General features: G+C 38.9%; 1 protein-coding gene across 8 annotated transcripts in view; it reads right to left on the reverse strand.

The window, feature by feature from the left end:
• Window positions 1-269: 269 nt before the first annotated feature.
• MED13L (mediator complex subunit 13L) overlaps window positions 270-25,298 on the reverse strand; it is a 320,005-nt gene continuing 294,976 nt past the window's right edge. For 5 of the 8 annotated variants that reach the window (XM_054527655.2, XM_054527654.2, XM_054527658.1 and 2 more), the window contains 11 exons: window positions 24,782-25,205; window positions 24,050-24,269; window positions 22,413-22,601; window positions 17,206-17,429; window positions 16,861-17,039; window positions 13,756-13,914; window positions 12,269-12,445; window positions 10,617-10,774; window positions 7,769-7,930; window positions 5,093-5,205; window positions 270-3,092 (listed from right to left, as the gene is read on the reverse strand). In XM_054527655.2, coding sequence (XP_054383630.1) covers window positions 2,960-3,092; window positions 5,093-5,205; window positions 7,769-7,930; window positions 10,617-10,774; window positions 12,269-12,445; window positions 13,756-13,914; window positions 16,861-17,039; window positions 17,206-17,429; window positions 22,413-22,601; window positions 24,050-24,269; window positions 24,782-25,205 — 2,138 coding nt within the window. In that variant the 3' untranslated portion in view covers window positions 270-2,959. The remainder of the gene's footprint in view (window positions 3,093-5,092; window positions 5,206-7,768; window positions 7,931-10,616; window positions 10,775-12,268; window positions 12,446-13,755; window positions 13,915-16,860; window positions 17,040-17,205; window positions 17,430-22,412; window positions 22,602-24,049; window positions 24,270-24,781; window positions 25,206-25,298) is intronic. The other 3 variants (XM_063712262.1, XM_024256631.3, XM_063712263.1) reach the window with 1 other exon arrangement.

Consider the following 25,298-nt stretch of genomic DNA (forward strand, 5'->3'; position numbering starts at 1 on the left):
TCGACTCACAACAGTTGATTCTGTGTTGTGTGTGTTAGCATCTAAAAACTGATTGGGGAGTGTACTTGTGCCCTGGAGTATGAGAATACCATTTCAGAACAGCTGTTAGGGGTGATCAGGGTGGTAAAATTCTACATCCATTTCACTGACTGGAAGGTAGAGCCTGGCTACTAATCTAGGGCTATTCAATCCATATACATGCACCTCTCAAACAGGTGTAGATAATTTTATACAAAGGCAGCAGAGGAAGGGAAAAAAGCCACTCAAAGTTTCAGTAATTCAATAATTTATTCCTCTAAAAAAGTGTGTAAAAGTATATAGCTCTCATCCACAAGGTATATATGAATGACATTTAAAATGGAGGCCTTTTATTATTGTTTCTTTTTATCAAAGTCTTTTAGTGTACTGTACCAGCGCTATACTGTAGTTATTTTTTTAAATGAACTTCACATATTTTTGTATTCTTTCAAATTGTTTGCTATATATAAAAGAAGCTCACTGCAAAATGCTTGAAGGAAAAAAGGAAACAAAAGAAATTCAGAACTTCCCAGAAATGTACAGCTTTTACATTTAAAAAAGGTTCTGAAATATACATACAAGCATGCTGGACAATCCCACCCTTCTCCCCTCCCCATTTCCCCTTTTTTTTGTTCAAACCATGGTAAGAGTTCTGATTTCTGCAGAATTTCCAAAATTAAAAATAAAAAAAAATAAAATAACTTCTCACTCTGTAGCAAATCCAGGGCTTGTACATTTCAGATTAATTCAGTAAAAAACTCACAAGTAAAATAATGCATATTTAAGGGAAATATTATACAGACTTTTTCACACAGAAGTACATAAGATTTTTTAAAATCTATTGCCATTCATTTATTTTTGCACAAAAACGTATAAATATGTCACCAGCTTTTCTTAACTTAAAAAACTTAAATAAAAGACACCAGATGAAAACTACCCTTTGCTGCCATTTTTTTTTTTAAGTTTTTTTGTAGGGGTTTTTTATTTTTTGTGTTTTTTTTCTTTTTCTGCTTAGAATTGGGTTTCTAGGGAAGAAAAGCCCCTGCATTAAAAACAGCCCATTTAAAAAAAAATTCAAAGTTCTGATGAATTCCGGGAAAAAAGCAACCCCAAAGTGGTAAAAGATTACAAATATCTACTTTACAATTTGTCTTCTCACCAAGATAATTTTATACAAGTTTACAATCTTCATCTTCTTATGCTCTTCAAAAGGCCTTGAGAATTTTCCTTACTGATTAAGAAAAAATAGCACTGCAATATTTTTAAAGTCAATTTTACACTGTACACATTAGATACAAATGGTTTGATATATCAGATTTTTTATCCTATACATTGCGAAAGTCAACCCCCCCTTCAATTGGTGGTACAGAGAACAAAATTATCCATTTACAAGTTATTTCTCTGCTTTCACATTCCCACCACACAACTTTTTTTTTAATATAATGTTTTAAACTTTAGATTATTTCAAGAAAAATACTTTTACAAAATCATATCAATTATTACATTTTTCCTTTTTTGTTAATAACCAGGACATGGAAGTCTCTTGGAAGAACTTTTAAAATTTGCATGATTCTCTCCACAGATGACAAGAGCTCAAAGGCCTGGTCACAGTGGCTCCCGGGAGGCCAGTACACACCCACTGCCCTCAGACAGAAACACACGACACAAAGGTTAGAAACAGGGTTTCAAAGACAACCCTCTGGGCCAGGAATGAGGAGTCATAAAATACTTCAATTAGCCATTAATGCTTTAAAAAGGCATTTTTTTAAAAAGTCCCACCACAAAGGCTCAACTTCAAGTACTAATTTAATGGTTAAGTTGTAATATTTCTTTGAAATAATATTCCTATGGTCCAGAAAAAATTCACCATATTTATAACTGATTTCATGAGCAAACACTTTCAATTGTTGTATGTACATAAGTCCCTTTTGATCTAATGAGAGGAGAGACCTGGCTTCCGATAAGAATTCACTAGAAAATATATTTCCGTTGTGACTATATAAAACTAATTAAGGTACTTGCCTCCATGGCTCTGAGTTGAGCTTGACTGCCTTCTGTATAAAAATGTTATCCTTCATGAAATGCTGGCCACTTAACATGGCAGAACTTTTAAAACCCAGTTTGTTGTTAACAAAACCTACTGCTGGGTGGTTTTGAATATATTATTTTTAGGCATGATCTCCCCAATGTGTTTTTACTCCTTTTCCGGCTTCTAGGACAGAGGTATGTAGTCAAAGAATCCTATGGTGGATCTGAATTGGGTTTCAGTTACTGTACCTGGTCCTTGTGAATTAAAAAAATAAAGTCACAAAAACCATATGACAAAACAAATTAAAATAAATAAACAAAATGAAGCTGTCTCCAGACCTTCTGCATTGACACACAGGTTTGAAGTCAACCAAAGCACTCATGCCAATCTGGATGGGAGCACTAGGGAGACAGAAACCCCAGTATGAAACCATGTACTTGAGCTGGTTCTTATTTTTAAAAAGTCCCAGATTATGGAGTTCAGGTAACCCACAGGCCATACACCAGTAACTAGAGGATTTCATCCAAAGGGCTAGACTGCCCTCAATTGTATACAGAGGCTGAAAACACAGACTCTTGTGCAAAAGGACACTGTCTCTTCTGTTTCCCGCTGAAAAGCCACCAACCACCACCACTTCCTGGGGACCAGTGGTTGGGGCTACACACACCACCGCACTGGCTGAAAGTCACCACTTATGGTAAGTTTCCAGGTCCATGAGAGAAGTGTCAAGGAGTCACTCTGGTAATGAACACTGCAGAATTGACATGTGCCTGCTGAGAAGGAATCACAGTGCAGGACTGTGGAGAGTGGTCTGAAGAAAAGGATGTGGGTTATTTGCAGAGTGTAGCAGGTTCCTTGGACTGAGGTTGCAGGGAGAAGGAACTGAGCCAGAGAGAACAAGTGCTTTTCCCATTAAAGTATATTCATGATGGCATTGTACAACTGAGTGAGCACCACAAAGTGGACGGGAAGGCAGGAAGTACGGTCCTGGGTGGCCGGATTGCACGTGAGCCAGGACAGAGCGTTGTACTGCTCCAAAACAAACCTGCCAAAGAGAACACACAGAGCAGGGGCATGAGCCTCAAGAGGGAAGGCTGGTTCTCAGATTCTAATACATTCCAGATCTTAGGAGGAAGGAGGTCTCAAAGGCATCCTTTAACTTGCCCCAGGCTCTTTCCCTCGTCCTTTGTCTCATGTTCCTCCTTCCTTCTAGACGTGGACTATGCAGTACAGTAGCCACCAGCCACACATGGCCATTGAGCTCTGCCAGTGAGGCCAGTAGAAACTTGCGTGGACTGCAGCTAAAGTAGGCACTGGAGCCCAAACACTTAGGGGCCAGGTGCAGTGGCTCACGCCTGGAATCCCAGCAACTCTGGGAGGCCGAGGTGGGTGGATCACCTGAGGTCAGGAGTTCAAGACCAAGTGGCCAACATGATGAAACGCCATCTCTATTAAAAATACAAAAATTAGTCAGGCGTGGTGGTGCATGCCTGTAATCCCAGCTACTTGGGAGGCTGAGGCAGGAGAACTGCTTGAACCTGTGGGCGGAGGTTGCAGTGAGATCATGCCACTGCACTCCAGCCTGGGTGACAGAGCAGGACTCTGTCTCCAAAAAAGAAAAAAAGAAAAGTATGTAAAATATGTCATGAATATTTTTATATTGTTACATGTTGAAATAACATTTTGAATATATTGAGTTAAATAAAATATATTACTAAAATTAACCAGTTTTTTTTTACTATTTTAATGTGGCTAACAGAAAAATTTTAAATAGATTTGAGGTTCACATTATATTTCTATTGGACAGTGTTCCTCTAGGGCAGCAGTCTCCAACCTTTTTTGGCACCAGGGACCGGTTTCGTGGAAGACAATTTTTCCACGTGGTGGGGGATGGTTTCAGGATGAAACTGTTCCACCTTAAATCATCAGGAGTCTCATAAAGAGTACACAACCTAGATCCCTTGCATGTGCGGTTCACAATAGGGTTTGTGCCCCTATGAGAATCTAATGTTGCCTGACAGGAGGCGGAGCACAGGCTGTAATGCTCGCTCGCCTGCTACTTACCGCATGCTCTGGGGACTGGTTCCTAACAAGACATGGACGGGGGTTGGGGACCCCTGCTCTAGGGGGCCTGGAAGCCAAATTTATGTTGATCAGGTTCTTTATTTTTATCCATAACTATAATTATACATTAATCTATAATGTATAGCTTCCTATCATTTCCTAACCATTTAAGAGTTAGAAAACATTAGAAAAGGCCTGTATATTTTCTCAAGGTAGATGAAGAATGCCTGTGGCTTGATTAATACACATTTCTGGAATGCATTTCCCAACTATGTCATTTATGTTCTAGTCCATTTTTTAAAAAACACATCATTGGTGGCTCACGCCTGTAATCCCAGCACTTTGGGAGGCTGAGGCGGGCAGATCATGAGGTCAGATCGAGATCATCCTGGCTAACACGGTGAAACCCCATCTCTACTAAAAATACAAAAAATTAGCCAGGCATGGTGGCGGGTGCCTATAGTCCCAGCTACTTGGGAGGCTGAGGCAGAAGAATGGCGTGAACCCGGGAGGCAGAGTTTGCAGTGAGCTGAGATCACGCCTCTGCACTCCAGCCTGGGTGACAGAGCGAGACTCCATCTCAAATAAACAAACAAACAAACAAAAACACATAATCTATCTCAGGAAGCATAAAAAGTGTTTTCAATGTGAGGTGCTTTAAAAGTTCCAGACACTGTCTTCTAACTATCCACCCCCGAGATCTGACCTCTCTTCATCACCATGAAGTGCCTGCTCTGAACGGGAAGCAAAGGCAACTATAAATGCTTATCACTGCCTAACTGAATCTAATGTATTACACCGTCTGTCCCATGTGGCTATGAGGGACTGCAGCTCTCACTGACTCATCAGATACTGTTTCACTGCACAAACGGCAGCTTCTTTTCTATGAATACCACACTTAGATTAAAACACCTTGGAAAGACAACAGTAAAGGAATATTGTTTCAAATTGCACTGCTATGATGCCTAGGTTGGTATCTACCTTAAAACATCAGACGTGGTTTTGGAGTCAAGAGGGTGTGGAACCCGCTGAGAATTCCTGGCAGGCAGAAGTTCGTCTGTCTGTGCTACTGAAATGTGGTGATGCAGCGAAGCCTGGTGAAAAAACAAAGAGAGTTACCTCTCTGGTCTAGACAACACAGTGCAGAAGTGAGGGAGGCCATGTCTGCCAGAAACAGATGCTCCCAAAAGTCCTTAGAAGTCAGGGTTTCTATGAGTCTATAAATTTTAACCTGCTCAGTAACCCCCAAGGTAATCCCAAATAACTTCTTATCCTAGAGTTGGAAAAAAACAAAAAAAGCAAACTTTTTGGGCTTTTTTTTTTTTGGTCTACTACATTTTGTTTCTTCAATGGAAATAGTCTAGCACACATAAAAATACTATAATATATAATAAGGTCCCATGAATTGATATCGCCAAGATGCAACAATTATCAATATTCACCACTTTTCTGTTTTCATTTTCTTTTTCTGAATTAAACACAAATATTACCATCTCTATAAAACATTAAAAAAAAGTAGCTGGGCATGGTGGTGTGTGCCTGTAGTCCCAGCTACTCAGAAGGCTGAAGCTGGAAGATTGCTTGAGCCTGGGAGGATGAGGATGTAGTGAGCTGTGATCGCACCACTGTGCTCCAGCGTGGGCAACAGAGCAAGACTCTGTCTCCAAAAACAAGAAACAAACAAACCAAGCCCCAAAAAACCCTCCCCACAAAAAACCAAATATTGTATTATCTTGCTTGTAAAAAGTCAGCAGATATCTCACATAAGGACCTTTAAACATAACAGCAATTATCACACAAAAATTAACAATGATTCCTTAATATTATCACCCCATCTGTAGGATAATGAGGAAGATAATGCTCCATTATCTCAAAAATGTCTTTTTATATTTGGTTTACTAAAATCATGAGCCAACATGATCTGTACGTGACAAATGATTAAAGGCATGAAATGTCTACTGTCCCACTTGAAGTCAGATGATTCCTCACTGGGTTCAGGTGATACCAGCACACTACATCCATCATAAAGTTCCTCATCAACTTTTCACCTAATGGTTTTGGTATTACTTTATATGTAAAGGAGAGGCAATATATAAATGCTTCTTTCTCTTTATTTTTGCATTTTTCAGACTGAGTTGATGCTCTAGCAGTTACAAATGATGACTGATTTTTTGTTTGTTTTCCAACACAATTATGAACCAAGGACTTCTTTCATTCTATCACTGTCATCATTTTTTTTAATGATCACACTGTCCCATCCTATCCCTGGACAACAGAGCTGCCCCCTAAGATGGCTCCTGAGGCCCTGATGGACCATAATAATCTTTGGTAACTTTCTTCCTTTTAGGCAATGAACAATGCCTCAGGTTCATTGTGAATATTTCCTGCTTCATATCTGGAATCAGTCATCTCTTCAAAGAACCATATTTCCTTTAAGTGACAACGGTGTGTAGGAACCACAATCGTGGCAACAGAGGTGTTTATTGCTGCTAAGCTTTTTCAGCAGACAGAGCTAAAAAAAATGTGTATACTTTTTTAGAGAGGAAAAATAAATCTATGCTCATGTTGATAATTCTAATTCAAAATAAACAACATATGCATTTTTATAAACCTTCTTTGATTTTATAATAGTATGTTAAAGTCATTAGGAAAAGAACATTGCTTCACTGTCTAAGTTTTTGGTTTAATTTCCATCGTTTCTTTTTGAAAATATACGCAGCTATGTGTGTATGTGTATATGTGTGTGAATATGCATATCTTATAGATTACTCCATGGTAATCTCTACTCCACAGAATTACATAGAAATAGTCTCCATTTTGTTGTAGATGATTAATATTTCACTGTCTGGATGCACCACAGTTGATTCAATCAGTCCCTCACTGATGACGCTTAGGTTCTTTCTAGTCTTGGACATATGTCATTTTCTGTTTTGGCAAAGAACCTCTGGGCTACTCCTCAGAGGTGGGACTGCTGCCCTAAAAGGGAAGTGTGCAGGGCTGTATCATTCAGCAACCCCACCAACACCAGGGCCTGCTCCCCACATCTGGCCAACACAGTATGTTGCCAAATCTTTGTATTTTTGCCAATCTGTGGGCAAGAGATGGATTTCGTTCTAGGTATTGTTGTTTTTAACATAAACTGCAAGTAGGATATCTTTTGTTTTGAACCCTTAAAATTGGGATTAAAAGGTTCCAAAAAATATAAAGGAAGGAGCAAGTGTAAATGTGCGATGTTTTTAGCTGACTCTTACTCTTCTCTCACGAAGAATGCGAAGAGTCCCTGGCAGGGGAGGAAGAGGATGGCTGGTTATTATACCTTCGACACAGGCTTAACCTTACTGATAGTGATGCAATATAGACTTGGAGAAAGACCATTACATTGAACCCCATGCATCCATCCTAGATTTACCCTCTGGGCCCCACTGTTTCCTCCTTGGGCTACTGTGATTCATTTCTTTGTGACATGGTTTTGGGTCCTCCTAAATTCTACCCTCCACCTACAACTGTAATTAAAATTTCCTCAGAGTGTAAGTAGAAACAAGAGAAAAAAGGAACAGAATAAGATTATGGTGCCTAAAACTGAAATTTCTAACCAAAATTAAATTTAAGCATAAATCACTCATTCCTTGCAAACTTCTAATATGACACCAAACCAACCTTTAAGAAGAGAGGGCACTGGTTTTGAGCCTGGGGACACGATGACCAAAACCACTGGGGAAGATTCTCAGCTTTGGCAGTTGATACAAAATACCCAAGGGCCAGGGGCTGCTGCTTTAGCTCCTCTGGTGCTTCTCTAGAAAGAAGACGCTCACCCTGGCTCTGAAAAACAAAAATCCCAAAAACATGATCAGCATTTATCTTAAAGCTTGAAAAATGAACTTTCGTCAGTTCACTCTGCACACTGCAGTGAGTGATCCCCTTTGTGGCAGCATCTCACAGAAAACAACAGGTGATTGAGAAAGGCAAGCAGGGCTGGCATCGTCTTTGCTGCACACACAGAGAAGATACCAGCAAAACTGACAGCCTCAGTCAAGTAGGTACAGATTTATTTGCTTGGGTTTCTTTTCCATGGGATGTAAGATCTATTTCATGGCATTATGATGTAACAAACTAAAATGGAAAGATTATCATCTCTGACAGCAGAAGGCTCTACCACACGCAGGTGCTCTTTCACCAGCAACCAGCCAAAGACACACAAGCGCATCAGCCTGACCAGGACAATGTGACACCAGTATGTGCACAGCACAAAATTCCTGAGCTGCCAGTAGTGCAAAATCTGCTCACAGAGAAGCCATGTTTTCATTTGCAGCATTCCCCTTAATAAGAGACTCCTGGAAGAGGCTATGTTTTGCTGCAACTGACACTTTTCTTATCTTTAATTCTTTTAGCTAGCTTCAACAATTAAAAATGTACCTTTCATGCAAGCAATAAGTAATGCATCTGTTTTTAAAAGTCTCTGTTTACACTGGGTGCGGTGGCTCACACCTGTAATCCCAGCCCTTTGTGAGGCTGAGGCGGACAGATCACTTGAGGTCAGAATTTCGAGACCTGCCTGGCAAACACGGTGAAACCCCAACTCTACTAAAAATACAAAAATTAGCCAGGCACGGTAGTGCACGCCTGTAATCCCAGCTACTCAGGAGGCTGAGGCAGGAGAATCCCTTGAACCCAGGAGGCAGAGGTTGCAGTGAGCCAAGATCACGCCACTGCACTCTAGCTTCAGCAACAGAGCGAGACTCTGTCTCAAATTAAAAAAAAAAAAAAAAAGCCTTCTGTTTAGAAGGAAAAAATAATCTGCAGCTGCTACATCAAACTGTATCAATTCTGAGTTGGTTAAAAAATAAAAAATTTACTGCCACTTTGAACGCATTCTTTTCCCCGCTATAATGTCTTAACTGGATATCAAAGAATGTTTAATGGTTCAGAAAAAGGAAATGCTGAAAGCCTCTTGGAGGTCACCTGGCTGCAGGTGCTCAGGATTGAAAAAGGCCACCTGGCTAGCTTCAGAACAGCACTGTCTAAATCACGGCATTGAATTAAAGTCTTTAGTGCTTAAGGCTCCAAAAAAGGGAGAAATACAGCATACCTCTGTTTCTTACACAACTAACATTACACTTCAATGACCAATTCTTTGTTAATGCATAAACTGAACTACAAAAACAGGTACTGGGAGGTAGCTGCTATTATTCCATTTCACAGATAAGGTAACTCAGGCTAAGAGAGGTGAAGTTAGCTTGTCCAAGGTCACAAAGCCCACAGGCCCAGAGCTGCAATTCAGAGTTGTCTTTAACAGACTGTGGAGCATGCATTCTTAGCTGCTATGCTACTTGCCTCCAGAATTCCAATTAAACCTAACTTTAAAAAAACAGACAATGTAACATTTGTGTTTTTCATTCCTATCACAACCATTTCCCATGAACAAATTATCATTAACTGGTAAGTACTGCAAAGGAAACAAAGACCCTTAAAACCTCCTCCTTCCAGAAGAGGGTAATAGGGGCAGGTATAACATGGGAACAGTCTGAGATGCCCTCCTCTGGTCTCACCTGCTCTGTGACTAATCTAAGCTATAAACCTTTTTTCTCTCCATCATCTAATAAATTCAGTGCGGGGAATAAAAGTCCTCCCCAATGAAAACTGAAGACCTTTATGTCCATCTTTGTGTCTAAATAAATGAGTGTGAGTGGGCTGCTTATGCTTGTTCAGTCTAAGATGCCAGACATAGCTATTTTTCAAAGTCTTAACTCCCCAGTCTCATAACATTTTAAATAAACAGTACAATACAGTGATGCAGCAGGAATCATCTAACTGAAGCAAAGTTACCACAAGCTATGGCCGAACCCTCTAACTCTTAAATCTTCTGTTGTTCATCCACCTCCAATATCCCTGAGATATTTAAAGATGAAACCAGTTGTAAGCTCTGGTTTTTTCCTTAATACTCTGGCGTTAACCGGGACACATCTGTAAAATCAGTCTCCTGGCGGCTCTTGCCATTCCTGCAGGTCGGCTAGAAAGAAGAAGGCTGCAAAATGACTAAGCCAGGACATGCAAAGAGCACGGCAGGCTCCTTTCAGAACAAGCCATCACCAACGTGTTCTTCAATCAGCACAGTTACTCTGCATGTTGAGTAAGTACGGTTGTTGTACTAATCTCTTAAAAGCCACTATTTTGGCAAAAAATAAAAACATTAAAAAAAAAAACTGGGAAGCAGCAAGCAACTAGAACTATTTTTTGCTAAGAAAACAATGCATAAGAACCCTTGCGTCTGTAATAGGACTATTCTTCTGATAAAACTTATTCATCAGAAATAATAACACATTTATTTCAAATTCCTGCCTTCTGTTCAAAATGGAACCATAGTCAGTTTCCCACACTTATTTCTCTTGTACCAAGGACCCAGACCATCAGGAACTGTGCAAGTAGGAACAAGATGATCAGATGTCAAGTGGATTATCTTCCTGAAGGCTATGGTTGTCTTAAACAATGTACTCCAAATCATCCTTACCCGACTATGCTGGAAGTGAGAGCCCACACCAATTCCAGAAGGAGAGCCTGGGGAGGGTACTGGGGAGGAGTTGGGAGAGGAATGGAGGTTCCCAGTCATTAATATGCCAATATCATTGTCCATATCATCTGGGAATGGAAGGTCAACAAACATATCATCTAGAGGGAAGAGGTGGGAAAAAAGCACAAAAATTAAAAAGATAGTCCATATCAATATCATAATAATCCAACTTAACCTATGTCATGTTTTGTTGGCATATGGCTATTGTGGACACACACTGTTAATAACTTAGATTCAGTGAGGACCTACTGAGTGCAAGCTATTTCAAATTATTCTTTCATTCTGTACTCTCTCCAATGATCTCCTTATATAAAGTATTAACAGAATGCAATAAAGAATATAACATAAAAACCCACACTCTGCATAGCCTCCAAAAGCACAAAAAAGCATGGTAAAAGAGCTAAAGCAACAATTTAATCATTAAAGTTGACACCATTCAAAAACACAGTAGACTCCATCTATGTATCCAATTAGCATCTAAAACACCAGAGGCTGAATGAATGCATGTTAATGGGTGTGAACTTGCCCTGAAAATGGGGACCTATTCCAAAAGCAAATCAAAGCACAATGTTTTCTCTCTCTCTTTTTTTTTTTTTGAGATGGAGTCTCACTCTGTTTCCCAGGCTGGAGTGCAGTGGCACGATCTCGCCTCACTGCAACCTCTGTCTCCTGGGTTCAAGGGATTTCTGGCTAATTTCTGTATTTTTCATAGAGATGGGGTTTCACCATGTTGGCCAGGCTAGTCTCAAATTCCTGACCTCAAGTGATCCACCTGCCTCGGCCTCCCAAAGTGCTATGATTACACTCCTAAGCCACCGTGCCTGGCCCAGCATTTTCATTAAGAAATCCTCCCCGACATTATAAAAGTAAGGTACACTCACAGCAGAAAATTTGTAAAGAAAAGTATAAAAAGTGAAAACCATCACCTAGAACCCAATCACCATGACCATTTTTTTCTATGATTCTTTTCTCATATATTTGTTACTCTATTGTAATCATACTAGATATAAAATTTGGTATCCTTTTCCCCATCCCATTTACCATAAATAAACACTGGTAGGTGTTATAATTTCTTCAAAAACAATGCAAATGGATGCTGTGTTGAGTGTTTTATAGTTTATAAATAATCATTTTTTTAAACAAATACCTTAACAGATATTCAAAAATTTCCATTAAGAATAATCAAATAAGGGTTTCTCTATAGCAAATTAGATTGCCAACGACTAGCTAAAGGAAGGTGCTCTCTTCATATTGCTTAGTACTTCATACATTTCAAATCACATCATCAAATATTTATTGAAAGAGTGGCACCTAAGTACAGAACAGTGCCACGCAGATATTATTTTTTGCCTTTAATGAAAAATGGAAGAAAGTTAATTGCCCAAAAGAGGAAAATATTTATTTGGTCTTGTTAATCGTGCAGATAAATCCAAGCTTTAAGACCAAAAAGATTCTCAAACCTTCTATCCCCTCTTTATAGTTCCTGGGTTGTTTATTACAACACAGAAAAGCCATGCGGCAGCCCAGTGATTCCATACTCCGGCTCTGCCCTGCACGAAGGTGAGCACTATCCATACAAGTCTTCTACTCACCATTGTTGGGGCTAAACCCATCCTCATTGGGGTAGTTGGCTGGAGCCACCTGGATGGTTGATGATGTTGGGAACACCAAGATGTGTGTACAAGAAGCATCTTGAGGGGTGTTGAGCTGAGATGACTGCATGTTCAGTGCAGTACTTCGGCCAAAAACAGAGCCCATTGTGACAGCATCTTTAAAGAAAAAAATAGAATTAAATCAATCAATGAACAACCCCAGAAATGAGGTTTTCAGAGGGCCCGATCTGGAGTGGTATGAGTCTGATGAAAATGCCATGATAAATACACATTCAAAATTGAGTCCAATTGTTTAAATATCTTCAAAGAAACTGACTCAGAGCACACAGCTGTCTATAATAACCCAAGTTTCATTTCACACTGAAAAGGTTAAGATAAAATTGGATCAAGTCCGCTGAATGTTTTAATTACTTACGTAAGAAGTATTTCTAAAAATAAACACCCTACTTTCTTTCCTCCTCTGGTTGTTCACAATTTATAAAGTACTGTTCTAAATGGTTAACAATCCTATAGAGATAGTACCATAAAATCAGTATATGTTATTAACACTTAATGAATGCTTACTACATGCCAGCATTTGTGCTAAACTCTTCATTCAAGTCATCACATTTGATCATCACAGCATCTGAAGATAGGAACTATGATCCCCATTTATAGATGAGGACAAAAGCACAAAGAAGTTACGTAACTGCCCAAGTGGTAGAGGCAACAGAGGTAACCTATAATCTAATGAGGACATCTGTCTCTCACTGGATTGATGACAAGTAACCCCATTCTCACACCACAATACTGTTGACTTTTATAAGGAATAAGTGGGGAAGGTCCCCCATTTGATTCAAGAAATACCTGGATGGTAAAGATAGGTTATAAAAGTATAAAATCGCTTAGTTGCTGGTTTTCAAAAACCAGCCAGATTCTTAAGAAATTCTGTGGCCACATGTTTTGGCCATCCACAAATGACACCTACATCTATTGAGAGCTTACTGTGTACCAGGTACTGTGCTAAATACTTTATCCTTGTTTGCCTTCCCATTCATCTTCAACCGTATCAGAGAGACTACAGAAATATCCCTTCGAGGCTGCTGTGAGATTCTGCTAAATGCATGTCTTCAAAAGGATATTCAAATATGCATCATGCCGGTGTCTACTTTAGTAGTTCTTTGGAGGGTGATCTTCATATACTAACAACAAACTGGGGTCAGGTAACAGTCATTAGCCATGACTCTGTGAGATCTCAATGATATTCAGAACTTAGTCTCTCCCCCGAGCTATGGTCAACAAACATGATAAAATCACAAACCACTCCGCATGGAAGGGATTGAATGTTTTCCATCTTTAAGCCCCAAATACAATCTTCCCTTATAGAAATATAATGAAGACAATTCTACACTTGTCTGTGGACTTAAGTTGGAGTGGACTGAATTGATGTGATATGTAATTAATGACAATGACAAGAAGAAATTTACCTGGCATCACTACAAAGGACCCCTGGGGCTCCATGGCAACCAGGCAGGCACTAAGGATAGAAGGAGAGTCTGCGGCAGAGATTCCACACATCCGGCACACATCCTTGAGCTTTTTGCTGATTGTCTGTAGTGAACATTCTCCAAGGAGGATACTCCAATCTGAAATCAAACATCGCAGTCATACACAGTCTTTAGAAATTCATACTGATGGGAGATTTGAGCTTTTTAGCAGTTCTGCCCAGTAATTGAATTTCCAAGGTTGGGCCCTACAGGGAATTATGGCTTTACATATGTTCCCCTCCTTGCTATAAAGAGAATGTTACTCGACTTCTATTACACTTCATTAACAAAGGAACAAAGGCCTACTATTCTGTGGCTGAAGTCATGTCTGAAATGACCTTTGAGAGTCCAGCACTAATCCAGTCTAATCTACCTAGACCAGATTTAGGCACTTAGAGTGCTTTTCCATGATGATAGCAGTGTTAGCTGACCTATCCTTTCTCCTCCTTCTCAAGGTCCGATTCTTTCAGTACTCTGCTCTGGAGGAGAGCACTGGTGGGTGGAGGTAAACCTGAGTTTTGTTTATTGTTGTAGGTTATTTCCATGAAAGTCAAACAGCAGCAGAAATGAAGAGAAATAGTTCTTAGAACACCCAAAAGAGCTCACAATGAGTGTGAGTGAAGTGCTCCAAATGATGCCATACTAATAGTGGAGATTGAAAAGTTGGCATAAATTTCCTTTCTAATGTTTATTGCCTCCAAACAAAAGCATTATACCTAACTGGAGCACTGTGGAGGATTATGTTACTCTGAGAAGTGGAAAACACTTGGTCCCCTCTTCTGACCTCCCTTACACACATGAAGTATGCGCCATTCCTATGCATCACCCCTGCTTTCGGATCCCATCTTGCTCATAAAATGCCACACCAGTGCAGGCTGCTCTACCTCCACACTTTTTTTTCCCCCAAATAAGCTGCCATTTCTCCCCTTAAAGAGCAAGTGAATGGAAAACTGTTTCCATATTCCCAATGAACCCCAAACTGAAGTGGCTGAAATAAAAGTGGCCAGGAACATGAAGAATGTGTGTTTTAAAACTATGGAAAAATCACAGATGTGAGCTTCATATTTTAAACCAAGTATGAAAGAAAATGCAGCGTGTATTTCATCATAAAGACTCTGGAGATAAGAAACAGAAATTCACAAAGCTGACTCTGAAACCTAAGGCTCCTGTCGCACACTGTCCCATGGAGATGCAATGTGGCACAGATCTTGGCTCCCCAAAGGAAGGAGCTGTAGATTAGTAAACAGATTTCCTGTACACTAGGTTCTTCTCGTGTTTTTATTCCTGAACATACATTTTCTTTCAATCTTTTGATGGGCTCCTCCAGTCACACATTCCTCTCCACTAAGAGATAAGGAAGAAGAATGTGCCCTTACAAAAATCATACAAAGGAAGGAGATGGCCTTAATAATTTTCCAAAATACCAAGTGACTAGACTATTACTCTATATTTTTATCCTCCCTCTTCTTTCCTATTATAGTCTAACTTTCCCCAAGGGTTAAGAATAGCTCAAAGCCTTTAAGAAATAAGATTGACTAAAAAAGCAGACTGGGGAGGAAGATAGAAAATTCTGACAGAAATAAAATGATGAATCCCCTAATGTATTAGACCTCCAGGCTCTTGATACAAGATTCATTATGATATTCCTTTAAAAAATGAAAAGGGTCTATTAGTCTACAGTACAACTTATTACTTAAAAAAAATTTGTAAATGCCAAAGAAAACATTTACTTAATACATATGATGTAATATTTATATAAACTGCTGTTAAACCCTGAAAATTTGATACCAGATTTAACCTGCATTGTAGGAAGTGAGGTGTACTTAGGCATTCCTACAGTACAAGTTATATCTGTACCAGTGATTTTTGTTTAGGGATTCTACAAATACCTGACGTGAATTTCCTATTAAAAAAAAAAAACGTACATGGTCTAATGCAGGGATCAGCAAACTATGATCCACAGGCCAAATCCTGCCTCCCATTTGTTTTTGTAAATAAAGTTTTATTAAAACACAGCCATCCACACTTGTCTAGAGCCGCTTTGACGTTACAATAGCAGAACTGAATAGTCACAACAGCAACCATCTGGCCTGCAAAGCTGAAAATATTTACTATCTGGCCATTTACAAAGAAACTTTGCTGACTCTGCTCTAATGTATTTGCACCCAGGAAGCCACCAAGCTAATTTGTGACATTAAGTCTTTCTTTTGTGCAGATCTTAGGAAAAAAACTTCTCCCCTCTGAATGCATATATTGAACTTCTTAAAAATGTGTCATTAATTAATAAGGCTTTAAAAATAATCTAGGCTTATTCATACTACTCACATAAAACTGTACAAGTAGCTACACTGGGATAGTAAATGAGCTGGGCTCAGCACCAGGCAAGGCAGCTGCTGGTGGTCAGTTGTGTTGTGTTACAGTTAAAGTGCTTCCTAACTGACTGTTACATTTATGACAAAGAATATAAGCAGTGGTAGTTGGGGACTGAACTTCAAAAATCTGCTCTTATAAGCTTCCAGGCTGAAGAACATCAGACAGTGGCAATGTGAATAAAGACTGCTTCTACTGGCAACTACCTGTCCTCATGAAACAGGATTTCTTTGCTGTTGTGCCACCAAAAAAACTAAAGAAACACAAAACTCATCATCAACCACCAAACAAACTGAACGCTGTTTTTATACGACTTCAACTGTCACCTATAATCACTGATATAAAATTTTTGTCTTAAAACTGACTGGTTCTTCTCCCTGATTCAATATATAAATACATGTTCGAAATGTGAATTTACTATCATTTTTATATTAATAAAACCCTCTTTTTGTTTTATATATTGGGGCTCAAAATTTAAGATTTTATTTGGATATTTATTTTGTTGCCAAAGAAGAGTTTAAAACTGGTTTATCCTGTACATATAAAAGAATCACAAAATAGAATCTGTTTAATTCTTACTACAAATTTAAACATTTTCTCCCTTAGCTCAGTTAATGACATCAGCTCAGCCCTTTTCGTCTGTTTTCTGCAAATACCTCTTCAAAAATTTCTCACCTTTAAGCTCCCCATGGCCAAGACGCCCAAGTCGCCCGATTACAACTCTCCAGGGTAGAGATGTCATTTGGACAATCCCTATGCACCACTCCCATAATTTCTGTAGTCCAATTTTACGTGCAGATACTTTACTCCTCCGTGACCTAACAAATAAAGAAATGGGGAAGGGGAAGGGGTCCCTAGATAAATCAGAGTTATTTATCACTTATAAGACAAACACTAGAAATTCCAAAGAACCTATCCATGCTGTACCCACTTCCATTTACATAGAAAACTGGAAATATACATATTTGAGGAATGGTACAGCATTAATTTACATGCACCATAAACATCAAGTCTTCTCACCTGTTTGGTAAAGCAATATTTACAACGCAGGTCTCTAATAATTCCCCATGGAGGTCAGTGCAGGAAGCCAAAAGCCAGCGCTGGTCGTGAGACAGACAATAGCCCACGAAGAGCACATTGTATTTCTGGCTCGCCTCACCAAACGTCTCTCCCAGCTCTGTCTGCTTGTCTTTGATTGGGGCCAATATAAAGGGAGGGGAGTAAAGCTGGATTGGGCTGGGCCGCTGAAATCAAAACCAAAATCAATATCAGTACAAAGCCATACAACTTAATGATTACAACAAAATCCAGAACGACACTGAGGGGACCCACAGGGAGTAATGGTAATAAATCGTTTCTCTCTCTCTCCAGTACTAGAGACACATAAATAGTACTGAGGACACATAACAAAATGATTGTTTAAATCATGTAAGCTGGGAAACTCAATCAAGCCAGTATTTCCTTATTAAAAGAAATTACTATTTTAGAAAGTACATTGGCCCAACTTCATTAGTTGTTAGGCAAGTGGGAAATTGAAACTACAATGAGATAATGCTACACAACCACCAGAATGTCAAAAATAAAAAAAGAGAAAATATTGGTGAGAATACGGAGCAACAAGAATTTTTATACATTGCTGCTTAAGATGAACAAACATATACTCCCTTTAAACCGACAAAATGCACATATATGTTTACCAAAAAACAGGTATAAGAATATTCACAGTAGTATTAATCACAATAGCTCCAAACAGGAAGTTATCTAAATACTCATCAACAGTGAAAGAGATAATAAACTGTGATATAGTTAACAGAATCAGAATATTAAACAGCAATGAGAATGAAAAAACTATAAGCAACAAAACAGATGAATCTCAACAATGAAGAAGCCGAATGTGAAAGAATATAAAGTAGATGATTCAATTTATATCAAGGTCAAAGACAGGCTAAACTACACTGTCAGAAGTCAGAATAGTGACTATCTTTAAGGGATTGGAAAGGCCACAAGAGGGGCTCTGGATACCGGTTATGTATTTGCTTCTTGCACTTGTTAAATGATATTTTTTTAATCACTGAAAATTCATTCAGCAGTACACTTATGATTACTTTTGAGTACATATATAGCTTACTATGTGCGTCTGTGTATATAATTTTAGAAATCAAATCAACAGCTGTTACCAAATATAAATATTTTAGATTAACTGTGAAAATGTTTTAATTGTCATATTTTTTACAGCTATCATAATACACATCTTACTATTTAATAAACTACAACAGGGGTCAGCTAACTTCTATAAAAAAGAAAACCAGAGAATAAAGTTTAGATTTTTATGGCTGTCACAAATTCTCCTTTTTGTAAAAATGTACTCACTGGCTAAGTGTGTTGGCTCACGCCTGTAATCCCAACACTTTGGGAAGATGAAGTGGGAAGATCACTGGAGCCCAGGAGTTCGAGACCAGCCTGGCCAACACAGTGAGACTCCCTCTCTACAAAAAAATAAAATAAAATTACCCAGGCATGATGGTGCATGCCTGTAGTCCCAGCTACTTGGGAGGCTGACTGCCTGAGCCTGGAAGGTCGAGGCTGCAGTGACCCAGGTTCATGCCACTGCACTTCAGCCTGGGCGACAGAGTAAGACCCTGTCTCAAAAACACAGAAGTAATAATCATTCTTACCTAGCTGGTCATTCAAGTACACGCTGCAGGCCAGATTCAGCCCAAAGCCATAGTTGCTGACCCCTGAACTACACAGCATTAGGCATGGCAGTAACAGAATGACACAATTTTAAAGCTAAAAGAGACTTTGAAAATAATATAACCCAACTCATTCATTCATCATAGGGATTCAAAACTCAAGCTGAGAAATATTCAATGACTTGCTCAAAGTTGCAAAGCTAATCTAACACTCATCAATTCACTCTCCACATGACCAGAAACTGCACTCTTATTTATCAAGAGAAAGAAATATTATGTCCACACAAAAACCTTGTACATAAATATTCATAGCAGCATTATTCACAAGTGCCAAAAAGTGGAAACAACCTAAATGTCCATCAACTAATGAATGGATAAACAAAATGTGGTACAGCCATACGATGAAATATTATTTAGCCAGGAAAAGAAATGAAGTACTGGTACATGTTATGACATGGATGAACCTCAAAATCATTATGCTAACTGGAAGAAGCCAGACATAAAAGATTGCATATGGCCAGGCAAGGTGGTTCACGCCTGTAATCCCAGCACTTTGGGAGGCTGAGTCAGGCAGAATGCTTGAGCCAAGGAGCTCAAGACCAGCCTGGGCAACATGGCAAAACCCCTATCAAAAAATTACAAAAATTTAGCGAGGCATGGTGGCACATGCCTGTAGTCCCAGCTAATCCAGTGGCTCAGGCAGGAGGATCACTTGAGCCCAGGGAGGTCGAAACTGCAAGTAACCGTGATCTTGCCACTGCACATCACCCTGGGTGACAGGGCAAGACCTTGTCTCAAAAATAAAAAATAAAAAAATTGGGGGGAGGACTGCTTGAGGCCAGGAGTTCAAGACCAGTGTGATCAATATAATGAGACCCTGTCTAAAAAAGAAAAAAAAATCATATATTGTACGATTCCATCTATACGAAATGTCCAGAACAGGCAGCTCCATAGAGACAGCAAGTAGACCAGTGGTTGCCAAGGACTGGAGTGGGGAATGAGTAGTGTGTGCTAATGAATATTGTGTTTCTTTGAGGGTTGATGAAAATGTTCTAAAATTAGATAGTAGTGAAGACTGTACAACTCTGTGGAAATACTAAAAACCACTGAACTGTACAACTTTTTTTCTTTTTTGGAAACAGAGTCTCACTCTGTCGCCAAGACTGGAGTGCAGTGGCGTGATCTTGGCTCACTGCAACCTCCACCTCCTGGATTCAACCAATTCTCCTGCCTCAGCCTCCCGAGTAGCTGGGATTATAGGCATCCGTCACCATGCCTGGCTAATTTTTTTATTTTTAGTGGAGACGGGATTTTGCCATGTTGGCCAAGCTGGTCTCGAACTCCTGACCTCAGGTGACCCGCCCACCTCGGCCTCCCAAAGTGTTGGGATTACAGGCACGAGCCACCGCACCCGGCCTGAACTGTAAAATTTTTAAAAAGAATTTCGTGATATGTGAATTGTATCTCAATAAAGGTGTTATTAAAAAAAGAAAAGTCCAGCTGAGTTTGCCTGGAGTTTTTTATAAAACAAAAGGCTAAATGTGAAATACCTTAGATATAATAGATAGCGTCTGAAAACACTAAATAAAATATGATTTCCAAACTGTGTTCTGAAATGCAAGATATTCCGTGAAAAACAAAAGATAACAGCAATTGGATTTATTTGAAAACTTGCATAATAAAAACTATAAATTCTTTCACATGTGATAACTTGCATAAAACTGTGCCACCCAGAGAATGAGAATTGCATGGAGGCAGGGGCGTTTTGTTCACCCCTGCATCCTTAGCACCTAATACAGCACCTGGCACACCGTAGATGCTCAACTATATTTACCAAATGAAAACACAATGTTCTAGCTGCAGACTGAGGCAGAGGCAGCATTGACCAACTAACCATTACTTTAATGCAGATTAAAATGCATAAACTTCAGCAAATATTTATAACATTTGGTTCTTTTGTTTTTAATAAAGTAAAATCATTTATTTCTCTCTTTCTGTTCTAAGCAAAATGGAGAAAAAGGATATTACTCGAAGTCTTTTTGCCATTTATTTTAATCTAAACCTCACTTTATCTTATGAGCTCCTGATGGTGTTCTGCCTGAGCATAATAACCTTTAGAAAGGCAATAATTCATAATTTCTGGAAACAAAATAAAAAACAAGTAGAGACATTTATTTTTGAAATTCTAGAAAAATTTAACACAGCAAACAGATGAATTGCTCATAGAAGTGAAAAATTCAAACTCAAAGAATAAACTAAACTAAAACTGCCTAAAATAGAAATTTTATATAACACTGGAGTGAATGTAGGTCATTGGCTGAGCAGCTTTTCTCCCTTGGGACTAAGCTGACCTGCACCAAGTTACAACAAACACAGTGTTAACTACTTGCATCGTTTTTCACTTCCAAGCATTTTACTTATAAAAGTGAAAGCATTTCATAGAGTTGTTCAGAACAACATTACCAACTAAAAATAGCAATTGGTGTTTTAAGGAGCTCTCTTATGGTAAAGAGGTGTTTGCTGGCTTTTACTAATGGGATACTTTTCATGCAATAAAATTGTAGGAACTGATTTTTGAAGGCTTTGAAAATTCTGAACATTGCTTTTTATACCTATCTTCAAGATAAGGTGATTAGAAAAACAAAGGAAGTGTAAAACTTTTGTTTAAAACATGTTTAGCTTTGTTGTAAAATTCCCTTTGAGATCCACACATATCTGTAGGAAGTAGGTTTTAAAAGATGGAGTGAAAATGCATTCATTTATATACGGAAGCACTGAGGCAGTGAAAGGAGAAATCAACTTCCTGTAAGTATGGGCATCACAAAACGAGGGACCCCTGCAGAGTAAACACAACTACAACTGCTGTCCCAGGATACAGACCAGAGCTGGAAAATGCAAAGGATTTCTGATCTAAGACACAGATTAGCTTAGAAAAATAAAGAAAATAAATTTAGGAAATTCAAACATTAAAAACTAAAAGGGATACATTTATTATTGCGTAAAGTCCTACATAAAAAAAACAGTAAGAATTTGCTTGCCTCTCTTCTCAAAAATTTTTTAAAGTTCAGAGAAGTATCTCCTCTATTTAAACCTAAGAATTAAAGAAACCTGCCAACTCGTTTTTATCCCCCCCGAGACAGAGTCTTGCTCTCCAGGTGGAAGTGGTTATGTGATCACAGCTCACTGCCATCTCAAACTCCTGGGCTCAAGTGATCCTTCCGCCTCAGCCTCCCAAACAGCCAGGACTACCGGCACACATCACACCTGGCTAATTTTTAAGAGAAAATTTGTAGAGATGGGGTCTTGCTATGTTGCCCAGGGTGGTCTCAAACTCCTAGGCTCAAGCAATCCTCCCACCTCAGCCTCCGAAACTGCTAAGACTACAGGTGTGAGCCACCACATCCAGCCTAGCAACTCTTATATCAAGGCAGAAGACCAACTAAGCAACCAGCCAGTCTCTGGGTTAGATAAAATACCTCTTCTAGCTTGCATTTTAGTATAAATTTTCTAAGTTTCTGTCCTGCCAACACCTACCTCAGGGTTCTTGAGGGTCATCTCAATGCTGGCTGCAGGCCCAAATCCCGTGAGGGATTTAATGTGGATCTGTGTAGGCAGTGGTCGCCTGCACTGGCAGTACACTGAAAATGCCATGGACTTCAAGTATTGAATGTAGAAAACTTGCTCATCCTTCATTGTCTGCAGCATGTACTGGCAAGGCACAATCTAAAGACACAAATACAAAAAAAAACAAAAACCAAAAACCTAGAAACTGAGATCTAACACACTAATAAGCAAGCTGAAAAAGGAAATGGCATGAATTCCTTACCACAATGGGGAGAGGTAGCCTCAGCCTTAAAATATATCAGTGACACACATAATATAATTAAATCCTAATTCCTTCCACTGACATAAAATTCTCTATCACCAGCAATTTCGAAAGTGTACGATTATGTTGGTCAAGTTATACTGTCACTTAGAAACTACCATGTTCCCACTTTAGAGGTAAGATCTCAATTTATTACAGGTATTACCATGGCCCCAAAATTTTATTATATTTCTCCTTTTTATAATTACACAGTGTGTATGGCATTTTTTGGAATTATTACCTAATCATTTAGGATACAGACTTCAAAACAATGGAAAACTATCAGCAATGTACTCTGATAACTTTCATTTCAATCTTTTAATTTTACAAGATAGCTCCAGTTAAAGTGACATTAAAACGAAACCCAAACATCCGAAGCATTGTTTTTCATCTAAATAGAATTTAAAAAAAATCGTTACACTATAAAGCTGTCAAAGGTGCAGTGAAAATAAGCATACTCATTCACTGATGAAAGGAAAGTAAGTGTAACCTCTTTTGGAATGGAATTTGGCAATATTTGTCAGCATCTAAGAATCCATGTTAAAAAATGACCTGAAATGTGAAAAATAAGAGTATACATAAACGTGTCCTATGGCTTTATTTATAACAGTAAAGAAGTGGAGATATAGGAATGACTATGGAAAACATGCAGTCATTAAAAATGTTGCTTGTAAGAATTTAAATAATATGAAAATGTGTTCATGAATAACATTAGGTAGAAAATAAGTTATATTAAAAGTATGATCTCAACTGTGTAAAGAAAAATAGAGAAACAAGCTAGAAATACACCAAAATGGTAATGGTGGTTGAATGTAAAACATGGAATTATGACTATTTTTTCTTTTATACTTTCATGTACAGGTTGAATATCCCTAATCAAAAAATCTGAAATCCAAAATGTGCCAAAACCCAAAACTTCTGGAATGCCAATAAAACGCCACAAGTGGAAAATTCCGTTATCAGACCTCATGTGATATACTGCAGTCAAAATTTAATCAAAACTTTGTATAAAGCACAAAATTATTAAAAATATCGTATAAAATTACCTTCAGGTTATGTGTGTAAGGTGTATATGAAACATAAATAAATTTTTGTGTTTAGACTTGGGCCCACTGCAAAGGTCTCCCATTATATATATGCAAATATTCCAAAACGGAAATCCAAAACACTCTGGTCCCTAGTATTTTGGTTAGGGGATAATTAACCTGTACTTCCATTTTTTAAGAAAAATCATAGGCCTGTATTTATTTTCATAACAACAAAAATAACAACATCAAAAGTAAATAATAAACTTGCAAACAGTAACCTGGAGAATGAAAGAATTTCTCATATGCTCAGGTAAATTATCCAGCATTTCTGTGTAGCAGCGCATCAAGCTCAACAGCCAAAAGTTCCCAGAAGGGGAGTCCTCCTCTGCAGCATACGTGAACGGGTCCACCATGTAAATGACAACAGCTGGAGGGTGGGCATGGCTGTCTGCAGAGTCAGGCTCCGTGGGAATTCCTATTCTCTCCCTTTCTGTAACACTGGAGAGAGAGTCACTTGTGAGATGCACAAAATAAATATAAATTACATGAATATGAAAAACAAAAGGGCTCAATTCTAGAGCACACAGGCTCCCTAAAGAATGTTTACAGATTAAATGTAAGAGTAACATGTATCACCTTACCAAAATACAGGCAAACCAAGCCAGAGAGCATCGAGGGCAGATGGAAAACGGCAATGTACTCCTCTAAAATGGGAGATATCTTTTTCAACTCCCCTTTCTTTTCTGTAGTTATGTTGTACAAAGTTGTTACTAATTAAGTTGATAATAAGTTTAATAATAAAGTTTATAATTCATAATAATTTAGAAGAAGTCTCAAATTTTTAACACTGCAGCTTTAGATCGACCATTGCCCCTTTCTTTTGAGAAGAGGAGAAATAGAGCACTTCATAGGATTCAGAGAATCATGAGGTCAAGGGAGAAAAGGTGCAGAAGAAGAAGAGAGAAAGGGTCTGAGCTGAAGCCACTCGTCTCAATTAGTGTGTAACATACCTCTCTTGTCCATCCTGTGAGGGCTGAGAAGAGCTCTGCCCAGGGTCAGTGTCTCCGCCACAGCCTATGTTCCCTTGCGTTCTATCCGCAGAAATGCCCCCAGTGCTGGGGTTCTGCCCTCCAACACTACCACTGAATCCTGAAGAAGAGGTAGTGCTTATCTGGCTAATACCAGGAGCAGAGGCAGACGATGAGACCGGTGGCACAGAGGAACCAGATGCAGAACTACTTGCTGCAGGATTTGTAGAACTACTATTCGAGGTGGGATTAAATGCACTGCCAGCTGGGGGAGCTGCTGATCCATTTGGAGCTAAGGGCCCAGCATTCCCTGGCGTAGCTTGTCCCTGTGCTGCTGCTGGTGGGGTCTGATATTTAGGTGGTATCAACAGGCTGCTATCAAGCTGCAGAGTGGCTAAATAAGGTGCTGAAAGAATACGTGCAAAGAGGTGACTTTAGTGATATTCTGCAGTGTCAGACTGAACCAGAATCTAGAACGGTCACTTGTAAAAACATTATG

The sequence above is a fragment of the Pongo abelii genome, chromosome 10 (genome assembly GCF_028885655.2).
Source record: "Pongo abelii isolate AG06213 chromosome 10, NHGRI_mPonAbe1-v2.0_pri, whole genome shotgun sequence".
Taxonomy (NCBI): Eukaryota; Metazoa; Chordata; class Mammalia; order Primates; family Hominidae; genus Pongo; species Pongo abelii.